This window comes from Asparagus officinalis, chromosome 10 (assembly GCF_001876935.1).
Source record: "Asparagus officinalis chromosome 10, Aspof.V1, whole genome shotgun sequence".
NCBI classification, from domain to species: domain Eukaryota; kingdom Viridiplantae; phylum Streptophyta; class Magnoliopsida; order Asparagales; family Asparagaceae; genus Asparagus; species Asparagus officinalis.
This window is the reverse complement of record NC_033803.1, coordinates 32293134-32312892: the sequence shown is the minus strand read 5'-3', so window position 1 is coordinate 32312892 and position 19759 is coordinate 32293134. Positions and strand designations below refer to the sequence as shown.

The window sequence follows — 19759 nt, the reverse complement described above, 5'->3', positions numbered from 1 at the left end:
AAGAGGCGACGTTGGGTTCTGAACGCCAGATTGGGCGTTTGACTCGTTCGAATACGAGTCGAACGGTTTCAGAACTGTTTCCCTACGATCTGAGGAAATCACGCCCACTTAGGAGCGGATTTAGAGGGCAGTTACAACCTCTTATCCACCTATAAAATCTCAACAAACTCAACTCAGTTAAAGGCTCTTGGAGATAGGATTTTTGAATCAAATCCAGAAGATCAAAACCGAAGGGATTCTTCAACAACAGAAAATCTGCTTGGTCATTAACCGAATTTTCGGTTCTAACAACTCTATTCACAGAGTTCTAACTCGTTCAGAGTTCTTAAACTCATTCAGAGTTACTCATCAAACTTTCCACAGAAGCTCATCGTTCCCACGAGATAAAAGACGGTCAGATCATCAACGGAGAGCAAGTTCGACACAAGCAATCGAAGGAGGCACTCCATCGCTACCAAGAAGAACCCAATTTTAAACAAAGGAGAGAACCAAATTCGTTCTCTTCTCTTTTGTAATCGAATTGTAATCGGAATCAAAGAAATACAAGTCAATTTTCTTTTATTCTTTTCATTGTAATTTTCCCTACATGGTGTCCGCAAGATCTCCAAGGAGATCAATTCTGTTGTTGAAGTACCGAAGAAAGCCCTCTCCTTCGGTCAGGAACTCAAACTAGCTCTGCTAGTTGAAGATCCCACCTCCGCGTCAGCCAGACATACTTCGGGCCACAAACGGCCTATGGAGGAGACGAGTTCCATGAGCGTCAATGACGCTGCTGCTAAGGCTTTGAAACAAGCCAAGAAGAACGCCGCTCGCAGACGAAGAAGATCCATACGTCGAGCACACTTGCGTAAAAGCCGAATGTTGGCCCAACGCGAGGACCGTGTTTCTGAAAATTCACCCGAACCTAGCGTTCCCAAGGAAGAACGCTCACTTCGCGGCAACGAGCCCGACTATGAGCCTCGGCTTATACAGCTGAAACGCGACCCTGAGTGGCGCGTTGTTCCTTCAAAACGCAGCCCTCAGAAGGGAGCTGTCAAAACTAAACGCGACCCTCAGGTGCGCGTTCAAATGAAACATGACTCTCAAGAGTCTGTTTCACCAACCAAACGCGACCCTCAGGGGCGCGTTCAAACAAAACATGACCCCCAGAGGTCTGTTTCATCATTTAAACATAGGCCTCAGCCTAATGTTTACAAATCTCAACGCGACCCTCGTGTTATTTCTCAGGAACGCGACCCTAGATCCGTTCTTCAAGAACGCGATCTTCAAGAGGTCCGCCAGGTTCAGAAAAGTCAGCGTGGCTTCAAAATCCACGTTCGGCAAGAACCAATCTCACCCACCCAAGGGCAGGGGGTTCCCTCTCCGCCTCCGTGCCCGGGGAAAGTCTCCTCCCAAGTTCCTGATCTGCGGGAATTATTGTCGAGAGGAAAACCAACAGCACAAGCAGCTCACTTATGTCAACGTGAGAGGCTTATATCTGCAGTTCTGTCAGAATGCTATTGTTGCGCATCCACACCTCGGCAGTCTATATTTGACAGGTTGACGAACATCGTTAGACCTGCCAAACGACAACGCCGATACAAAAAGAAGACAGCTGAAGCGGAATACTCCGAAGTCACCATCAACATGATCGGCAGAGGAAAAACTTCGCATACTGATTCCGATGAGTCACAAAGAAGTCATTCCCCAACTGTCAGGGAAATTTGTGACCAGTTCGAAGGAGTATATCAGCATACTCGGACTCGGACAGGAGCCATTCGCCTGGTTAATTATCAAAAGTTAGCCAAAGGGATTACAACAAGTGATGAACATTCGGCAAAAGCCGAATCTCAATCTTCAAGCTCTGTCGGAGGACGAGAGGTTTCTGCTTACATGGCAGGGAACCCCGAAGACATAGCGAAAAGAGTGGACGAACATCATGTCATACTCCAGGCACAACAGGAGACACTTCTCCAATTAAAAGATATGTTGGCCCAGCTCCTCGCTGAAAAAGGACAAAAACCCGAGTCTTCCCGGAGGACTATGTCAAAGGGAAAGCAGAAGGCACACGAACATTCAGATCGTGAGACTCATAACCTGGAATCTTCTTCCGAAAATGAGAAGGAGATATAAAAAGAGCTGCATCCTCAGTCCGCTAAAGTGGATGAACTGGAGGTTCGCCTCAACGCAATTGCCAATAGAAGCGAGCTCCGCGAAGAAGGAATGGTGCGGCCTTACCCTGCTGAGTGGGATACAGCTCCCTAACCACCAAAGTTTAAGGCCCCTACCTTGCAACCGTTCGATGGCACAGGTTCACCGAATCAGCACATTTACTACTTCAAATCCCAAACTGGAGATGTAGTAGCGAACGACGCCATCCTGACTAGGCTATTCATCGGTACCCTCAAGGGTGTCGCTTTCGAATGGTTCATGAAACTGCCTGCCGGATCCATCCAGAAATGGGTAGACCTGGAAAGGCTATTCTTGGCCAGGTTCTTTGAGGACGATACAGAGGTCTCAGTCCCAACTCTTCTCGCCACTAAGCAAAGGAAAGGAGAGTCCATCAAGGCCTATGTGGAAAGATTCCGCAGCATGGCATTGCGATGCCCCTCAGGTATGACCCAATCAACTTTGGTTGAAACTTGCAAGATCAACCTGTAGACCCAGCTCCTTGCTCAGATGGGGATAGCAGAGTGTCGCTCCTGGAGACAACTAGTTTCACAAGGAGAACAAGCTGAAGAGATAGTGGCGCGTGTCAAAGCTGAAGAAGTGCCGCAACCCAAGCCGCAGCAGCAACACAATCAGCAAAATGCCCAGCGGTCTAAGGGAAAAGAGACTTTAGCAGCTGACTACACGCGAGTACCACCGCCTAATAAGCAAGGCAAGGCGCCCAATCAACAAAGAGCGCCCAAGCAATATTCGTTTAAAGAGGAGCATGTGGATACCTTATTCCAGTTGCTTCGAAAGAACAACAACAGGGAAAGTAGATGACCCTAATTATTGTCGTTACCACAGATTCCTTGGACATCCTACCAAAAAATGCTATGTCTTCAAAGACATCTTGCAGAATTTGGTGAATGCTAATGTGCTCACCTTGAAACCTGAGCAGAAGACCGTATCCACCAATATGATAGCGGCCCAATTTGGTGACTTCCCACCAGTGGTAACTGCGAACGGCGTTGTCCCCATTCGCAAGGGAGAAATGCACTTGAAGAATGTTGACTTGCATAGTCAAAAAGACAGGGGGTTGGTACCCCTCACTACCCCAAAAGGGGAAATCATGTGGGTCCACCCTGATTTGCTAAGAGATCAAGAATGGACGAAAACCTCGTCCAAAAAGAAGGGAGGCAAGGCTAAGTCTTCCAACATGATTAGCCCCTTCATTACTAAAAATGATGACCAACTCAAACCTCTTACTGATTCAGAAGAGGAGAGGATTGCCCTGGCAGCATACCCAGGAGACAACCCTGGCACTCGGTCAGGAAAAGCTTACCTGAAAGACTACGGCCAGAATGCTCAAGAAATTGAGGAACAGCACCAAGACGCTGGGGGTTCTGTCCCGAAAAAGCCGGTTGATAAGGGGAAACAAAAGGAGCTTCGGTTCAACAAAAATCTCCTCCAAGAATCTGGGGAGTCGAGCGCTCCCTTCCAATTCAATGTCATGGCTCAGTTGGCCAATATACCGGCCAGGATTACTCTATATGAGCTCCTGAAGTTGTCCAAAACTACCAAGAAAGCTCTGATCGAAGCCTTAAAGAATACGGAGAGCTTCATTACTCAAGTCACTCCGATCCCTGAAGCTTCTAAAGATCAACCTTGTCTGCAATGCCTACAAGCAGCGAGAAGTCTACCATGTATATCATTCACTCAGGAAGATATGCAAGTCAAGCACGAGCATGAACGACCACTTTACTACACAGGGTATATTGGATCCTCCGAAATCAGTCATGTTCAAGTTGACCCAGGCTCAGCACTCAGCATCATGCCTTACAGGGTCATGCAGGTCTTAGGGATTCCTATGCACCGACTGCACACCACCCAGACTACTATCTTTGGGTTCAATGCAAACAGCACCCGACCTCTGGGAAAGATCAAGCTCAGATGCCAGATCGGAGATCTTAAGTCTGAAGTAGCATGCTACATCATAGATGCGGACACGTCCTACAATCTTTTGCTAGGACGACCATGGATACATGCAAACCGTATTGTCCCATCTACTCTGCATCAAGTCATGAAGTACGCCAATAACGAGGGCGAAGTTCGAACCTTAATTGCAGAAAAATACCCCTTCCGAGGAGTAGAAAACTTCCATACCGACTCCGTCTTCTATCTGGAATCCCAGGAGAAAGAAGATGTGGACAGCGGTAACGAAGCTGACATCGAGCCAGATCCTGATGAAGATTGTCCTTGGGAATTAAACTTTGATGTAATGGGTCAGGGTGAGAGTAATAATAATGTACCGAGTGAGGGCGAGTGGTGCATTAATGAAGATTTCATTTTAGCGTACTTGTCTGATGTCTCTCATAAAAATAAACAAATAGAGAATGATTCTAGTGCAGGTACCAACCCATGGCACGTACTGTGCACAGAGGTGTCACTCACCTTACCAATCCAGTCGTCCTTCGCTTCAGATGAAGAAGTGGAGGACGCACAGAAGGCTTTCTTCAAAGTCCCATCCAAAAGGAAAGGGCAGAAGCCGATCTGTTTTGGTAAAGTCAAACCCGAACAACTCAAACGAGGAAGTTCAGAGGAAGATGATGGAGTTCCCTAATTCCATTACCACGAGCCCAATTCTATATACTTAATGAATCGAATGGGGTATAACTTTAATAAGAAACAAGGCTTGAACTTCGGGAAAGGAAGACGAACCCCGATCCGAATGTCTCTCACTCCTGAAGGAAAACCTCCGGACTACTATCAAAAAACCAGAAGAGGTGTGGGTTACGTCACGACTCCACCTGCCTCAGAGAACGAAATCAGTAACTACCTGCGTCAGAACCATTCATCCGGAACATCTTCTTGGGAATCTGACATCAGTGTCGGACCCTTCTTTAAAAATCTAACTGTGAACATGGTTTCAACTAGTCATCCAGATGAAGACGTAGGGGGTGATGAAGAGTTAATCGAATCAACCAATGATCCTTGGATCAAACGTCTCAATATCATGTGGGATATGCGATTCGAACAACGCGAACCACCCACCGAAGATAAAGTGATCCAGGTCAACATGGGAGATGAGTCTAACCCCAAGCCCATCTTTGTAGCTGAAGATTTATCATCATCCGAAAAAAAGGACCTTATATCTCTCATCAGAGAATATATCGATGTCTTCGCTTGGAATTATGAAGATATGCCTGGCCTTGACTCGAAAGTTGCCATGCACCGTCTTAACATCGATCCGGATGCAAAACCCGTTAAACAACAATAACGCAAGTTTCGTCCGGAGATCATGGAATCAATTGAGTCAGAAGTTAAAAAGCTTATAGACTCAGGTTTCATTAGGGAAGAGCAACATCCGGACTGGGTAGCCAACATAGTCCCAGTACCCAAGAAAAATGGTAAGGTCCGTATATGCATCGACTTCCGTGACCTTAACGCAGCCTGTCCGAAGGACGAGTTCCCGCTTCCTATCACAGATGTTATGATCGATAACACTTGCGGATATGAAAGGATGTCTTTTATGGACGGATTCTCTGGATACAATCAGATCAAGATGCACCCGGAAGACGAAAACACACTGCTTTTAGGACACCACTGGGGGTATATTGCTACACAGTGATGCCCTTCGGCCTGAAAAACGCAGGGGCAACTTATCAACGTGCAATGAACACGATCTTTCATGAACATCTACGAAAGAAGATCGAGTGCTACGTTGATGATATAGCAGTAAAGAGCCAATGTAAAGGCGATCATCTTACAGATCTGAAGACAATGTTCGAAATCATGCGAGCACATCAGCTGAAGATGAACCCGACAAAATCGTTCCTCGGAGTTTCAAGTGCAGAAAATTCCTGGGATTTATTGTTACCTCCAAGGGAATTTCTCTTGATCCAGAGAAAGTGCGTGCCATTCAAGACATGCCGCCTCCGAAGAATCTCAAAGAGCTCAGAGGGTTGCAAGGTAGACTGGCCTACATCCGAAGATTTATATCGAATCTTTCAGGGCGTTGCCAACCTTTCTCTAAGCTCATGAAGAAGGGAGTATCCTTTGTCTGGGATAGAGAGTGTCAAAAAGCATTCGAGGAGATTAAGAGATATCTCACTCAACCGCCAGTTCTCGTGGCCCCGATATCAGGAAAATCATTCCTGTTGTATGTGAGAGCCATGGACCATTCTCTTGGGGCTTTGTTAGCCCAGAACAACGACCAAGGTCAAGAGCAAGCCATCTATTACCTAAGCAGGACTATGATAGGAGCTGAACACCGATATAATCTGGTCGAAAAAGAATGTCTCGCCTTGGTATTCGCAATTCAAAAGATGCGACATTACCTAGTGGGACAAACCATCCAGGTCATCTCTAAAGTAAATCCCTTGAGAGTTCTAATGATGAAACCATCATCTCTGAATTGCCGACTCGCAAAGTGGTCCATTCTCTTATCGCAATACGACATGCAATTCATGCCTCAAAAGGCGGTCAAAGGTCAAGCACTGGCAGACTTCTTAGCCGACCACCCAGTATCGGGAACGTCTAAGTTGTATGAAGAATTACCTGACGAAGTCGCTGAAGCTTGCGTCACCCAGGAAGCTACGCAAGTGTGGAAGTTATTCTTCAACGGTGCGTCTAGGGCAAACCCTCATGGAGCAATCATCGCAGGAGTAGGAGTAGTATTAATCTCTCCAAATGGTCACGTAATCCCATGGGGGTTTTCCCTAATCGAATCTTGCACCAACAACGTAGCCGAGTATAATGCTCTGCTATTAGGAATGCAATTTGCTGAAGAACTTAATATTCAACACCTCGAGGCTTACGGTGACTCTCAGCTCATCGTTAATCAAGTCTGAGGGGAATACGAAGTACGTCATGGGGATTTGATCCCATATTACTTCGCAGTGCTAAAGCAAGCTCAAAAGTTCGAAGATTTCTTTATCGAATATGTACCACGAGCTCAGAATGCTTATGCAGATGCTTTAGCATCCTTGGCAACTTCATTAGCATTGCCACCGGAGGCTGAAACAACGGTTCCAGTTGCGGGACAGAAACTATACTTTTCCAAGATTCCTATGGAGGAAAGTCCAGACAAGACAACGACAGGGGAAGTCTGTACAACCTCTATCGAGTTTGAATCTAGGGATTGGAGATTCCCATATATCGATTACGTCCTGTACGGAATTCTACCCGATGACCCTAAGGAAGCGGCCTCTATCAAACGAAAGGCCCTCCGATTCTATTATGATGTAGTCTCTCAAGTCCTGTATCGTAAGTCACATGATAGAGTTTTGCTTCGATGCCTTTCTCGGAAGGAAGCAAGAGAGGCCCTCAAAGAAGCTCACGACGGAATGTGTGGAGCCCATCAACCCGAAGCTAAATTAGGAGACCACCTCCGACGAATCGGCTATTATTGGCCAAAGATGTTCTCAGATGCAGTTGATTACACTAAACGTTGTCACGCATGCCAGATTCATGGGGACTTCATCCACCAAGCACCAGGGAATTTACACCCCACGTCGGCATCCTGGCCATTCGAGATGTGGGGTATGGATATCGTGGGACCAATTTCCCCTCCGACGTCCAAAGGACACCGTTTCATTCTAGCTGGGGTATGGATATCGTGGGACCAATTTCCCCTCCGACGTCCAAAGGACACCGTTTCATTCTAGCTGTGACAGACTATTTCTCCAAATGGGCGGAGGCAATCCCATTGAAAGAAGTCAAGACTTCAAATGTGATCAAGTTCATCAAGCATCACGTCATCTCCCGCTTTGGAGTCCTGAGGCGAATAGTTCACGACAACGAGACACAATTCGTCAGCTTTGGGTTTCAGAGATTTTGTGACAAATTCAGAATCCAGAGTGTCACATCTACGGCATATTACCCACCAGCGAACGGTCTTGCAGAGGCTTTCAACAAAACCATAGTAAAGCTTCTCAAAAAATTTGTTTCTAAGAGCCGACGCGATTGGGATGAAAGACTCGGTGAATGTCTGTGGGCTTACCGCACAACGGTGAGGACCCCTACAAGGGCTACACCATTCTCTTTGGTATATGGCTGCGAGGCTGTATTGCCATTAGAAATCCAGATCCCTTCTCTGAGAGTGGCTATTACAACTGGACTCACAGAAGAAGAAAAACATCAGTGACGTCTACAAGAACTTGAAGCCTTGGACGACAAACGACTTCAAGCTCAACAACAGATTGAGCTATATCAAGCCCGTATTTCTAAAGCCTATAATAAAAAGGTCAAGAAACGGATTTTCAAGAAAGGCGACTTAGTTTTGGCCAACAGACGACCCATGGTGATGACACACAAAACCAAAATGAAGTTTAATCCTAAATGGGAAGGGCCATTCATAATAGAATCGGTCTATTCGAACGGAGCATATCGCCTCATCGATCAAAAAGGAGACAGGCTCATGATGCCAGTTAATGGGAAGTTCCTTAAGAGATATTTCCCGTAGATCATGTAGCCCCCTAAACCCAACTAAATCAGGCTGGGGGTTGCCTATTCATAGTGTAATTCTATCCTGTATTTCGTCATGTTAACACTACACCTCTGACGATTGAAATTTTCTGGAATTATTCTAAATAATCAATAAAGAGAATTTCGATAGCATTTGCATTATCTTTCATTGTCTTGAATCAGATTTCAATAAAAGAGATGATGAAAGCCAAAATGATATCATTTTCATTCAATATTGTCAATCTGGATACAAAACGAAGATAATTGAAATGAAAATGATACAAACTTATTCCCTCTGCTAAAAGCAATTCAAATCCTAAGCGTTAGGGCCCATCAGCCTAAAAGACTTGAGCTTAGACTTCAAAGCCAATATTTTCTCTTCACGAGCTTTCTTGATTTCCTCTGTTATCTTGTTTTTTAGCTCTTCTTCATTCGGTGCTGCTTCTGCAATCTCGCGCCTGATCTTATTGGCAGCCACAAGTTCATCACCATACCCTTTGAAAAGCCCATCACAGTAAGTAATTAACCCTTTGAAAACTTCCATATCACCAGCTAGCTGAGCATTTATCTGAGGTATCCCAACACCAACACAAGTGAGTTCGGCTGCAGTATCCCGGAGACCCACGGCAAAATTGCCCATGTCCCCTTGGACTTGGAGATGCTCATCACGTAGTTTGGCGATACGAGATTCTGTCTCAGACAGACTTTTCTGGAGGGCCTCTTGGTGTTGTGTTTTTAAAGCTCTGGCCTGAGAAAGAGCCTGATCCACTTCTGGCCCTATGTCGTCACGCTGCAGCATTAAAAGGAATTCCAATTCATATTCCAGAATAATAATGCTCTCGTGACAATGTTCAGTCCACAATGCATTCCCCTGGTCCCTAATCTTAGCGAGACACCCCAGCAGATGGGGTTCAAAGACTTTGAAACTCACGTCCCCGAGGCTAACGACATCGACAGTCATTTGCATCCAGTACTCTAATTGTTCGATGAGCTTTCTCAAAGTTTCAGAGCTTGGGGGTGGAGCAGTCAGCGGATAAATGAAGCAATTCTCATGATCAGCGCGAGCAGAGGTGTGCGCAGCTTCAGATGATAACTTTTTGGTCGTATTCGGCACTGAACCTGAGGTAGCTGGTTCCTGCTCATCTGTTGTCGTTCCAAGATCTGGAGGAGCAGCCGGAGGTGCTATAGCCTCTTTGTTCTCGGGAAGTCTACCAGGTGCAGACTTCATCGCGTCCCCCATCAATTTAGCCCTCTTGGAGTTCTTGGCGGGGACGGCCTTTCTCTTGCGAGTTCTCCTGTCGTATTCACCTTCCTCTGTCGCAGTAAGGGCCCTCTTCCCCGATCTCAAAGAACGAAGTTCAGGAGTAGGGGTCTCTACAGGAAGTCCAAAGAACGAAGTTCAGGAGTAGGGGTCTCTACAGGAAGTCCCTCAGCCACCTTATCTTCAGGAGCAGGAGTTCCCTCAGCCACCTTATCTTCAGGAGCAGGAATTCCCTCAGCCACCTTATCTTCAGGAGAATTCACAGTTGGCAACCCTTCTTCAGTCCCTGCATGAACCTCCTCCCCAGAAGGCTCAATGGTAGGCAACTCCTGTGAGGCTTCAACTGTTCCAGCCGCCTCTTGCTCACAGGAAAGATACTCCTCTATCCCTGGCAAACGACTCTTGGCGGAATGACTTCTCGATTTATACAAGCCCCGAATCTCGCTTATGCATGAAGTATGAATATCGTATTCTGGGATTCGGGAAACTTCATCAAACCAGTCGCGAAAGTACGCAACGGTAGAACAGCCAGGCGATGAATTGGGCAAGGTAAATTGTGCATGAGTCCCTCCGACAGAGAAGAAGAACCACGCATGAGCCCCTTCCTACAGATTCCCGATTTGGGCTAATGCCGGATTGGGATTACCGACATAAAGTTGATCATATCCGAATTGTTTAGCGAATCTAGAAGGTATGTAAGGTTCAATGATACACTTCTCCCTCAAGCGGTACACCAGATAGCCTAAATACACTTCTCCCTCAAGCGGTACACCAGATAGCCTAAACGGATCATGAGAAGCCATCTGAAAGTGCCCTCCTCTAATGAAGATCATGAGAAGCCATCTGAAAGTGCCCTCCTCTAATGAAGACGAACCCTCAAAAAGGATGTCTGAAAAATTGGCATTCTCTTTAGCTCCGTCAAAATTAGGGGCACAACAGAAAATTTTATAGTTGTCTCGCCGAGACAAAAGCTGTCGAGCCCTGACTATATAAGAATTAGTCCACGTGGCCGATTCCAACCTCTGTACAAAGGGAACATAAGCATCATCGCCCTCAGATGCTCCCGTCATTAATGAAGGGCAATGCAATACAAACCAGGCCACCAAATATGTATACGACACTGGTACGCGTGGTGGAGAAGCCTGCTTAACCTTCTTCCCGGCAACCTTAACACCCGGGGCTCCGAGAAGTTCGGAGGTCAACATCCGTAAGCCGCTCTGCATGCAGCTTACCATAGCAGTGAGAAGACTTATGGGTCTCCCATGTGCTAGCAAAACAGCTGGGTATACAACCTCAGCTAATATTGCCTCTACTGGTTTTGACGGTACTACGCACTGTTTCAACCAAATCATGAAGAAGCCTGCAAGAAGGGCCGTGTCAGAAATAGGAACTCTGGCTTGGTGGTGGAAACTCTCAAAGTCAACACCAGCCTCAAAGTTATCCTCTGCAAGCTCTGTCTTGTAAGTAGCGCTAGAAGCCTTAATTCGGGTTTCAGCATCCTTAAGAGAAATGGCTGCAACACGAGATACAGCTATGTCTTTCCGGTTCAAGTTCTGAAAGAGGTATTCTGCCCAAGCGGTGTGCATGATTCCCCCTCCACACATTCCGACGACCTGAGCACATATATGAAAGTGGCACATCAACTCCCAGAAAGTAGAATAGACTTCTGGATGCGCCGCCCTCAACAGGGAAAGCTCCTCGGTGGTAGGGATGAATTCTTCGTATGGCATTTTACCCAACGGCAACCCCGATACCGCTTGCATCTCGTGTAGAGCAAAACCCAATTCCCCTATGGGTGTGAAAAATGTGCAGCTGTCCGGGTTATATTTCTCCAATATAGCGAAGAAATTGTGATGGCTTTGCACAACCCCACGTCGAGTAGCTAACACAGGAATTGTGAGACCTGATTGAGCGAGTGATTCCTTAAGCTCCTCAAGAACGAAGTCGACCATACGGGTCCACCAACCTTCCTCTCCGGAACAAACCCATCCTGGGGACCTGAACAGTTGGGTGGAGAATTCACCCTGAACCGCAATGAACTGACGAACGAAGACATTCGCTGGACGCGGCATCTCCTGAATCAGATCTTTCTTCTCGAATAAACCGGGTCTTAACCCCTTGAGTTGTCCCCCGATTTGTGTACGAGCCCTCCGACCGAATCTAAGCGACACATTCTCTTTCTCTTTAACTATGTCGAAGGTCAAACCCCGACGACAGCTCACATTCAAGAAGTAAGAGAGTGGGTACATCCTCTTCATGTTAGGGAGGAATAAGAAGCGATTATTAACTCTCCGCAGCAACTTGGAGTCCTCCACATGTATAAGTCATGTTAGGGAGGAATAAGAAGCGATTATTAACTCTCCGCAGCAACTTGGAGTCCTCCACATGTATAATATGGTCATCGATCGCTATACGATCTCCGAATATGAATGCTGGTTTGGGAAACTGAGCATGACTGATCAGGGTCTCCATGTCCAAGTCAGTGATTAAAATTCTGAGAGTAGAGCATCAGGGGAATTTAATTATATCCGTTCTCTCCGAATCAGGGAAAGTGCACAGTGGAATTCTGCCCTGAAGACTAAAGACTTCATTTGCGTCAGGACCGCCGATATATCCAAAATGATGCTCTTGTAAAAGCGGCACGTTTGGAAGAAACACTGCACAATCAAAAGCAGAGTTTAGCAGTTAGAAGCAAGCTATTGACATAAAGACAGAATCTGAAACACAAGAGATTGAGCCTCGTATCAAAAAGAATTTCTCACACGAGGGTCAAAAGTCTCATGTTAAAATTTCAAACGCGATGGTCGAGCTTCACGTCAGAAATTTTAAACGCGAGAGTCGAACCTCGTGTTGAAAAAACTTAAACGCGAGAGTCACATGGATTCCCAACTCCGCGTTTTCATCAAACAAAAACGAGTCATCTTCCTCGTTATCAAGAACCCATCTAGGGTTTTCAGAGAAACTTGCCAAGGCAAGTTATTTGGGCCAATACTTACCACGACAGGGAGGCCCCTGAGACGGTGACGGTGACGGCGATGTTCCCGCAGGAACAAGAACAGCGCCGGCGTCCTCAGCCGACGATGTTTCGGAAGCCGCTCCAGCGACTTTCTTGGGGCCAGAACCCACTCTTCGCGACGCCATCGACATGATCAGTCAGAGGGAGCGTCGTTGATCAAAGGAGACGAAGCTCGTCGGAGATTTCGTCGAGACCAAACGAGAGTTCTCGTTCTTGGAAATAGCCAAAAGTGGAAAGAGTCAAATGACTCTTGACGTGACCACTCAGGTCTATTTATAACAGCCGTCAAGCTGTTAAGATGGTTTGGGATTCTAAGAGAATCCCAACCGTTTTATATTTTAAAATGTAAATCTCTTACGTTTTTAGATAAAGTCAGTTAAGACTTTAATCTCAACGCGAAGTTCACACCCGCGTTCAAACGCTAGGCTCAGACCAGCGTTATGGAGGTTCTTAGCCTCGCATTTCGTACCTCAAACGCAAGAGTCACCTTAGCGTTGCAACTTTTCCAAATGAAGAATCTACCCTTGATACTTATCCTCTAAGTTCAGGGATTCTTTCAATAGGGTGCTTTTCAAACTCTGTATCTCCTTAACTCATCAGGTTAATATTACACCTCAGATAGTCATCACCTTAACAGAGATTGAATTTAGTTGTTACCACTACCAATATGACTGCAATTCCTCTGCGAAGGTCCATTTATCGATTCTCATCAATAGAACGATAAATTTCCAAAATCATCCAAATCCTGGTTAATTGATCAACTCTCTTCAGCAGAATATCAAATAACCAATTTACCTAATTCTTTTCGATGATAAAATCTTCCGAACCTTGTTCGAATCACAAGTGATACAATTTGTCACCTTGACGATAAAACACATAGCAGTTCTCCCAAGTAAGACGCTACAATATTCTTTCCTAACAGATGTCACGTTAAAATCACACATCTGACAAAATCAACTTATAGATTCTCATCAATAGAACGATAAGTCCTCAAAATTGCCCTGATCGCAATATTTCTTCTGTCACGTTAATATCACACCTCTGACAAAATCAACTTATCGATTCTCATCAATAGAACGATAAGTCCTCAAAATTGCCCTGATCGCAATATTTCTTCTGTCATGTTAATATCACACCTCTGACAAAATCAACTTATCGATTCTCATCAATAGAACGATAAGTCCTCAAAATTACCCTGATCGTAATATTTCTTCTGTCACGTTAATATCACACCTCTGACAAAATCAACTTATCGATTCTCATCAACAGAACGATAAGTCCTCAAAATTGCCATGATCGCAATATTCCCCCTGCCAAATTAAAAAGCTATACTTCTAGCACCTATAGACTTCTTTCAGTGTTCAAAGCAAAAATGACACAGGAAGAATTCTATCAGTCAGCCCCATTACGGGAAAATATTAATCCTTAGCAGTCTAAAATTTTCTGGAGTTATCTTAAATGATAATAAAAGAGAGTTTTCTGCATTAGAATCATTGTGGAGATCTATTCTAAGTCTGGAATACGTCTCAGGCATTTTTCGTGATTTGTTACTTAAAATCAGAACATGATAAATGCAAGAAACAATGAGAAGTCAATATCACTTTTTATTCAATAACCAAAAGAAAGTGATACAAAACAAACTTGTTCTTACCAAAAGAATATTACAAGAGTAAAGTTCATTCACGCATCAAATCAAAAGACGTGAGTTGGGCCCTAACTTTGTTTAGCTCTTCTTCGTGAGTGGTGCGCACCATAGCTTCAGCCCTTGCCCGGAGCTCTTCCTCACTGGGAATGATGATAGTTGCCACTTCATTCCTGGCTTGTTCCAAAGCTCGAGCCTGCGTGTGATATTCAAGGGTACCCGTAGCGTTCTGGGTGCTAAGGATATTAACAATATTTTCTTCGCGGGCAAATTCAGCCTTTAACCGCAGAACTTCAGCCTCAGCTTCAACAAGTCTATCACGAAGCGAGTTCATGGAAGTAGTCGAGCGTTCTAACTCTTCTCGTTTCTGAATATTACGCTCACGAAGCTCCGTGATTTGACGCTTTCTTTCAGCCAAGTCCCGTTCTATCGCCTCCCGGCGAGCCACTTCTGCAACATGAAGACTGGCCAAAGTGGACACGATCTCGGACTGAAGCTCTCTGCGTCCCAGGGCCTCAAAATGCTGCAATTGTTCTTCCAAATGAAGAATAATCTCAGCACAGCGCTCGAACCACGGAGTGTTTCCCACACTTCTGACTCCGTTTAAGCCTGCTTCTAGAAGATGTCAAAAAGAATTAAAATTGCCCTGACCACCCACAACATATTCAATCACCTTCTTGGCAAGGCTATTCAAGTACACCAAAGAGATTTGAAGGAACTCAGGTGCGCCCGCGAGACTTGAAGATGCTCCCAGAGCCATTGAAATTGGTGCAGGGGAGCCAGGCGCTGAAGCTGCAGAGGCAGTAGAAACATTCAATTGTGACGGGCTCGAGGTCAAAGCCATCATTGCCCTTGCCTGAGACGTGTTGGGCCTCGCCTCTGTTGGTGTAAGTGAGATCTTCATCAACGCGGCAGGTGAGGCAGCTGCCGAAGACGAAGCAGGCAGAGGCTGCTCTTGCGCAGGGGCTGACACCGGCACGATCTGTTGTTCCAGAGAAGGGGTCGCATCAGTAGTTTCAGACAATGCTACAGGTGAAGCAGTTGCCGTAGGTGATCCAGGTAAATGTTTCTCTTGTGGAGGAGCCGATACTTGCGCTGGATCCTGCTTTGAAGTAGTAGCAGCAGTAGTCTTTGAAGGAGGCGAACCTGCACGAAAAAAGGGTCGGAACGCGGAAAGAACATGCGGAAGAATTCGAAGAAAACTAGGATTACCGGAGATGTGAAAAGGGGTATAGCCAGATGCTTTATCGGAGGGGACTTTGGGAGCATCATCAAAAATGGTTATGTCATCCATAGAATTATGCTCTTCGTCCCTCGCATCATCACCTGGCATGTTGCCAACGTCAGCAACCTCATCATCTCTATCTTCGTTGGCTGCATCACCAGTTGAGGAGCCGTCATAATCAACTCGCTCTTCATCATCCTTAGCAGCCGAAGGTTCCGGAAGATCTGTGCCAACAGCTGGTTTATTCATAAGTCCCGTTGTAGGACTAGGAATTGAATCATTAGCTTGTGACATTAAGGCGGAAGGAGAAGGGGATGGATTCTCTTCGAGGCCCCCTGTTTCTAATACAGGAGACTTAGGAAGGTCCATCGCCGGAGCAGATTCTGCATCTGCAGCCATTAACTCATCCTCTTCATCTTGGGGAGGATGGTAAGAAGAAGCATCGCTCGATAGGGCTGGGCCATGAGAACGAAGCCCAGTTTTACGTGGCAGGCCCGCAACAGAAGATTCCTGTTGCTCTTCATCTTCAGCAGCATTGATGGCATCAGCCATCTACTTAGATTTTTGTCGGCCTTTGGGGGGAGAATCAACCAGAAGTTTCCGATGGATCTGCTTATCATAGTTGCCGGCCTCATCTGTAGAAAGTTTTCTTTTCCCCGCTGCTCTGGTCATAGGGGGATCAACCGCTTGTTGCTCTTCCACCGGAACAGGCTCAGCTCTTTGTTCCTCTTCCTGTCCAGCAGGCTGATTCTCGATGGAGAGGAACTCGTCAATCCCTCTCAAGCGGGATGTCTTGGACCCCTTTCTTGAAGCATACATATGCCTAATGTCTTTTAGGCAAGATGTATTCAGGTTGTAATTGGGAGTCTGAGAAGCGGTGAAATACCAATTACAGAAGCTTATAGAAGTGTAGGAGTTGGGTGTTTTATGGGGAAGCCTGAAGATGGCTTTGGTACAACCTGCCACAGAATAATACCAAGCCCTGGCTCCTTCATATAAATTGCCTATAATTGAGAGTTGAGGACGAGGGTTCCCGACATACAACTGATCATACCCAAATTGACGAGAAAACCTATAGGGTTGGTAGGGCTCGATGAAACAGTTGACGCCTTGCCGGAAAATCAAGTAGCCGGACCTGATGGAGAGAAGCCAGTGAAAAACACCCCCGCTCAGCTGAGTGAATCCATTAGAACCCGCTACGTCCTGATATTCGGCTCCATAAACGCCGCCCTCAAAATCAGGGAAACAGCGGAAGATATGGAAGTGGGTGTCTCGCGCCAAAATTTGGCGAATTCTAACCATATACCCCCCTTCCCATTTCGCAGATTCTAGTCATTGCAACTCATCAAAGGAGGACAGTGGAGCACGTACCAAGCCATTAGATAGGTGTATGGCAGTGGCACCCTGGGGTTGGGAGTTTTGAAAGTCTTGTGACCCCCAGACTCCACCTCTGTAACATCAACGAAGTCCGAGGCCAACTCTCGCAGTCCATGTTGCAAACAACTCACCATAGCATGAAGGAGGCTCACAGGATTCCCATGGGCCAAAAGGACAACCGGGTAGATTACCTCAACAGCGAGGGCGTCGACTGGCCTAGTAGGAACGACACAACGCTTGAGCCATAGCGGGTAGATTACCTCAACAGCGAGGGCGTCGACTGGCCTAGTAGGAACGACACAACGCTTGAGCCATAGCATCAAGAACCCAGCTAATAGCGCTGTGTCGGAAATTGGAATCAGAGCCTGATAGTGGAAGCTTTCAAACTCTGTATGAACCGGGAAAACATCTTCCATGGCCTCATTTGTATAGTGGGAGGTAGCATTATCGATTCGGGCTTGAACTTCCTCCAAAGTGCTTGCAGATAGTCTGATCATTGAGGCTCCTTTATTAGTCAAATTCTGGAATAAATATTCCGCCCAAGATACTTGTTTAATGCCGCTTCCTCGAGCCCCCGTCAGCTGCATGCAAATGTGGAAGTGACACATGACTTCCCAAAGAGTGGAGTATATTTCGGGGTTAGTCTTCTTCAAAATTTTAAGTTATGCTGATCCCGGAACAAACTCTTCGTACGACAAATCCCCAAGAATAAGACCCAAGACTTTATGCATCTCGTGAAGAGCGAAACCTAACTCCCCCACGGGGGTGAAGAAAGTACAAGTCTCGGGGTTATACTTCTCCAATATGGAGAAGAAATGAAAGTGGCTCTGAACAATCCCGAACTTAGTAGCCCGCACGGGAATCTGCAATCTAGGTCGGGCAAGAGGGGTTTCCAATTCATCTAAAATGAACTTGGTCATCCGGGTCCACCACCCTGTCACTGGAGAATGAACCCAGCCAGGAGTTCTGAATCCTTGCACGGGGAATTCTCCTTTCTTCGCCACAAACCTCTTGACAAAGGTATTTGCCGGGCTGGCCACCTCGCCAAGGGGATACTCCTTAGCAAATAAACCTAGCCGCAAAGCTATCACCTGCCTGTTGTAACCGAGTGTGCGGACCCCGTGAAAAGTCAGAGTTCCGAGAATAACCCCATCCTGATCCTTAACCAGGGGCCAATCCATACGATGTGGAATGGAAGCACACTAGAAATAAGAAAGTGGGTACATCGTTTCCATATTAGGCAAGAAAAGGTTGCGGTCCCTAACTTTCCGTAACCACTTGTAGTCCCCGTCGTAAGCAGCATCTGCCTCGAAGTCAACAAAATCCCCGAAGAGGAATCCAGTTTTGACTATTGGCTTACGGCTCGAGTTTTCAAATTGAGCATCCGTAACCAACATCCTAAGGGTCTCGGGAGAAGCTTGGGTGATCAGTTCCACGCGACTCTTTTCCTTAATTCGGAAAACGGGGAGTTCTTGGCGTAGGTTGAATGTCATGTTCATATCCACACCACCTTCATGTCCAAAATGGTGGCGAAAAGGAAGAGGTTGACTGGTATGACGCACTGCAAAATAAAGAAAAATTTAGAAAAATTTAGACAAGGCAAATACAAAGCCCAGACGCGAAGGTCGACTCCCGCGTCAGATAAGCTAGGACGCGAATGTCAAACCTAGCGTCAAAAAAATCTCAGACGCGAAGGTCGAGTCTCACGTCAGAGAGTTCAGACGCGTAGGTTGACCCTCGCGTTAAGAATCTGAGACGCGGAGGTCGAACCCCTCGTCAAAAAGATTAAATGACAGAGTCCAGCCCCGTGTTATCGAAACGAGTTTCCTCGTTGATCCAGAGATCGAAACCTGCTGAAGCAAGTTTAAGGACCACGAAGGCCGTACTCACCACCGATCAAAGGGAGTTGAGGCGGCACGTCCACCTGAGCAGCAGCGCTGCCGGCCGGCGCAGACGGCGCCGACCCTTGAGCCGCGATGACGTCGGGCTTGGAAGAGCGAGAATCGATCTATTTCTTGGGTGCCATGGAATCTTGTCGGAGGAGATGAATAGTTTTTCGCCGGAGAGAACGAAAGTTTTTCATTGGAATTTCAAGAAGAGTCGGGTGACTCTTAATTTGACCTCCAGCGGTCTATTTATAGACAACTGTGAGCTGTCAAATCGTAACGGACGAGATTCGAGGCCAGAATCCCGCCTAAAACTCGACCCTCACGTTTTAGGTTGGCTGAAATTCCAAAACGCTGAGCTCACCCACGCGTTCCAATTCTTAAGTGCAGAAGTTATGTGGACAACTATAATAACAACTTCTTGACTACCAAGGCTATCACAATCATTAAGGCGACCAAAGTCGGGGAGAAACAGGCGACTCCGTTGGGGAGTCTATTGGAGGAGCACAGATAGATTATAGTCAACAACATTGAAATCATCTGGCTCAATCAGACGGAGTGAGCAATCGATCCACTAAATTTTGGGATCCAAAGTATTCCGAAAATTCGTCCCAGTCAACCGCGAACTTTCGAAAACTTTGGAGGGGTTTCTGTAGGCTGTCTAAAAATCACAATGGATAGCTGATCCCTATCAAGCTCCGATAATGAAAGTCACAATCAGACGACTTTCTAATCACTGTATTCGCAATTCTACAAT

At 46.2% G+C, this 19759-nt stretch overlaps 1 protein-coding gene across 1 annotated transcript; it reads right to left on the bottom strand.

Moving 5' to 3' along the window:
* On the bottom strand, positions 14549-16291 carry LOC109826608. The gene is made up of 2 exons (XM_020393632.1): positions 15166-16291; positions 14549-15123 (listed from the first exon to the last, which is right to left on the bottom strand). Exons 1-2 carry the CDS (start codon positions 16289-16291, stop codon positions 14549-14551), a joined length of 1701 nt encoding a protein of 566 aa, XP_020249221.1.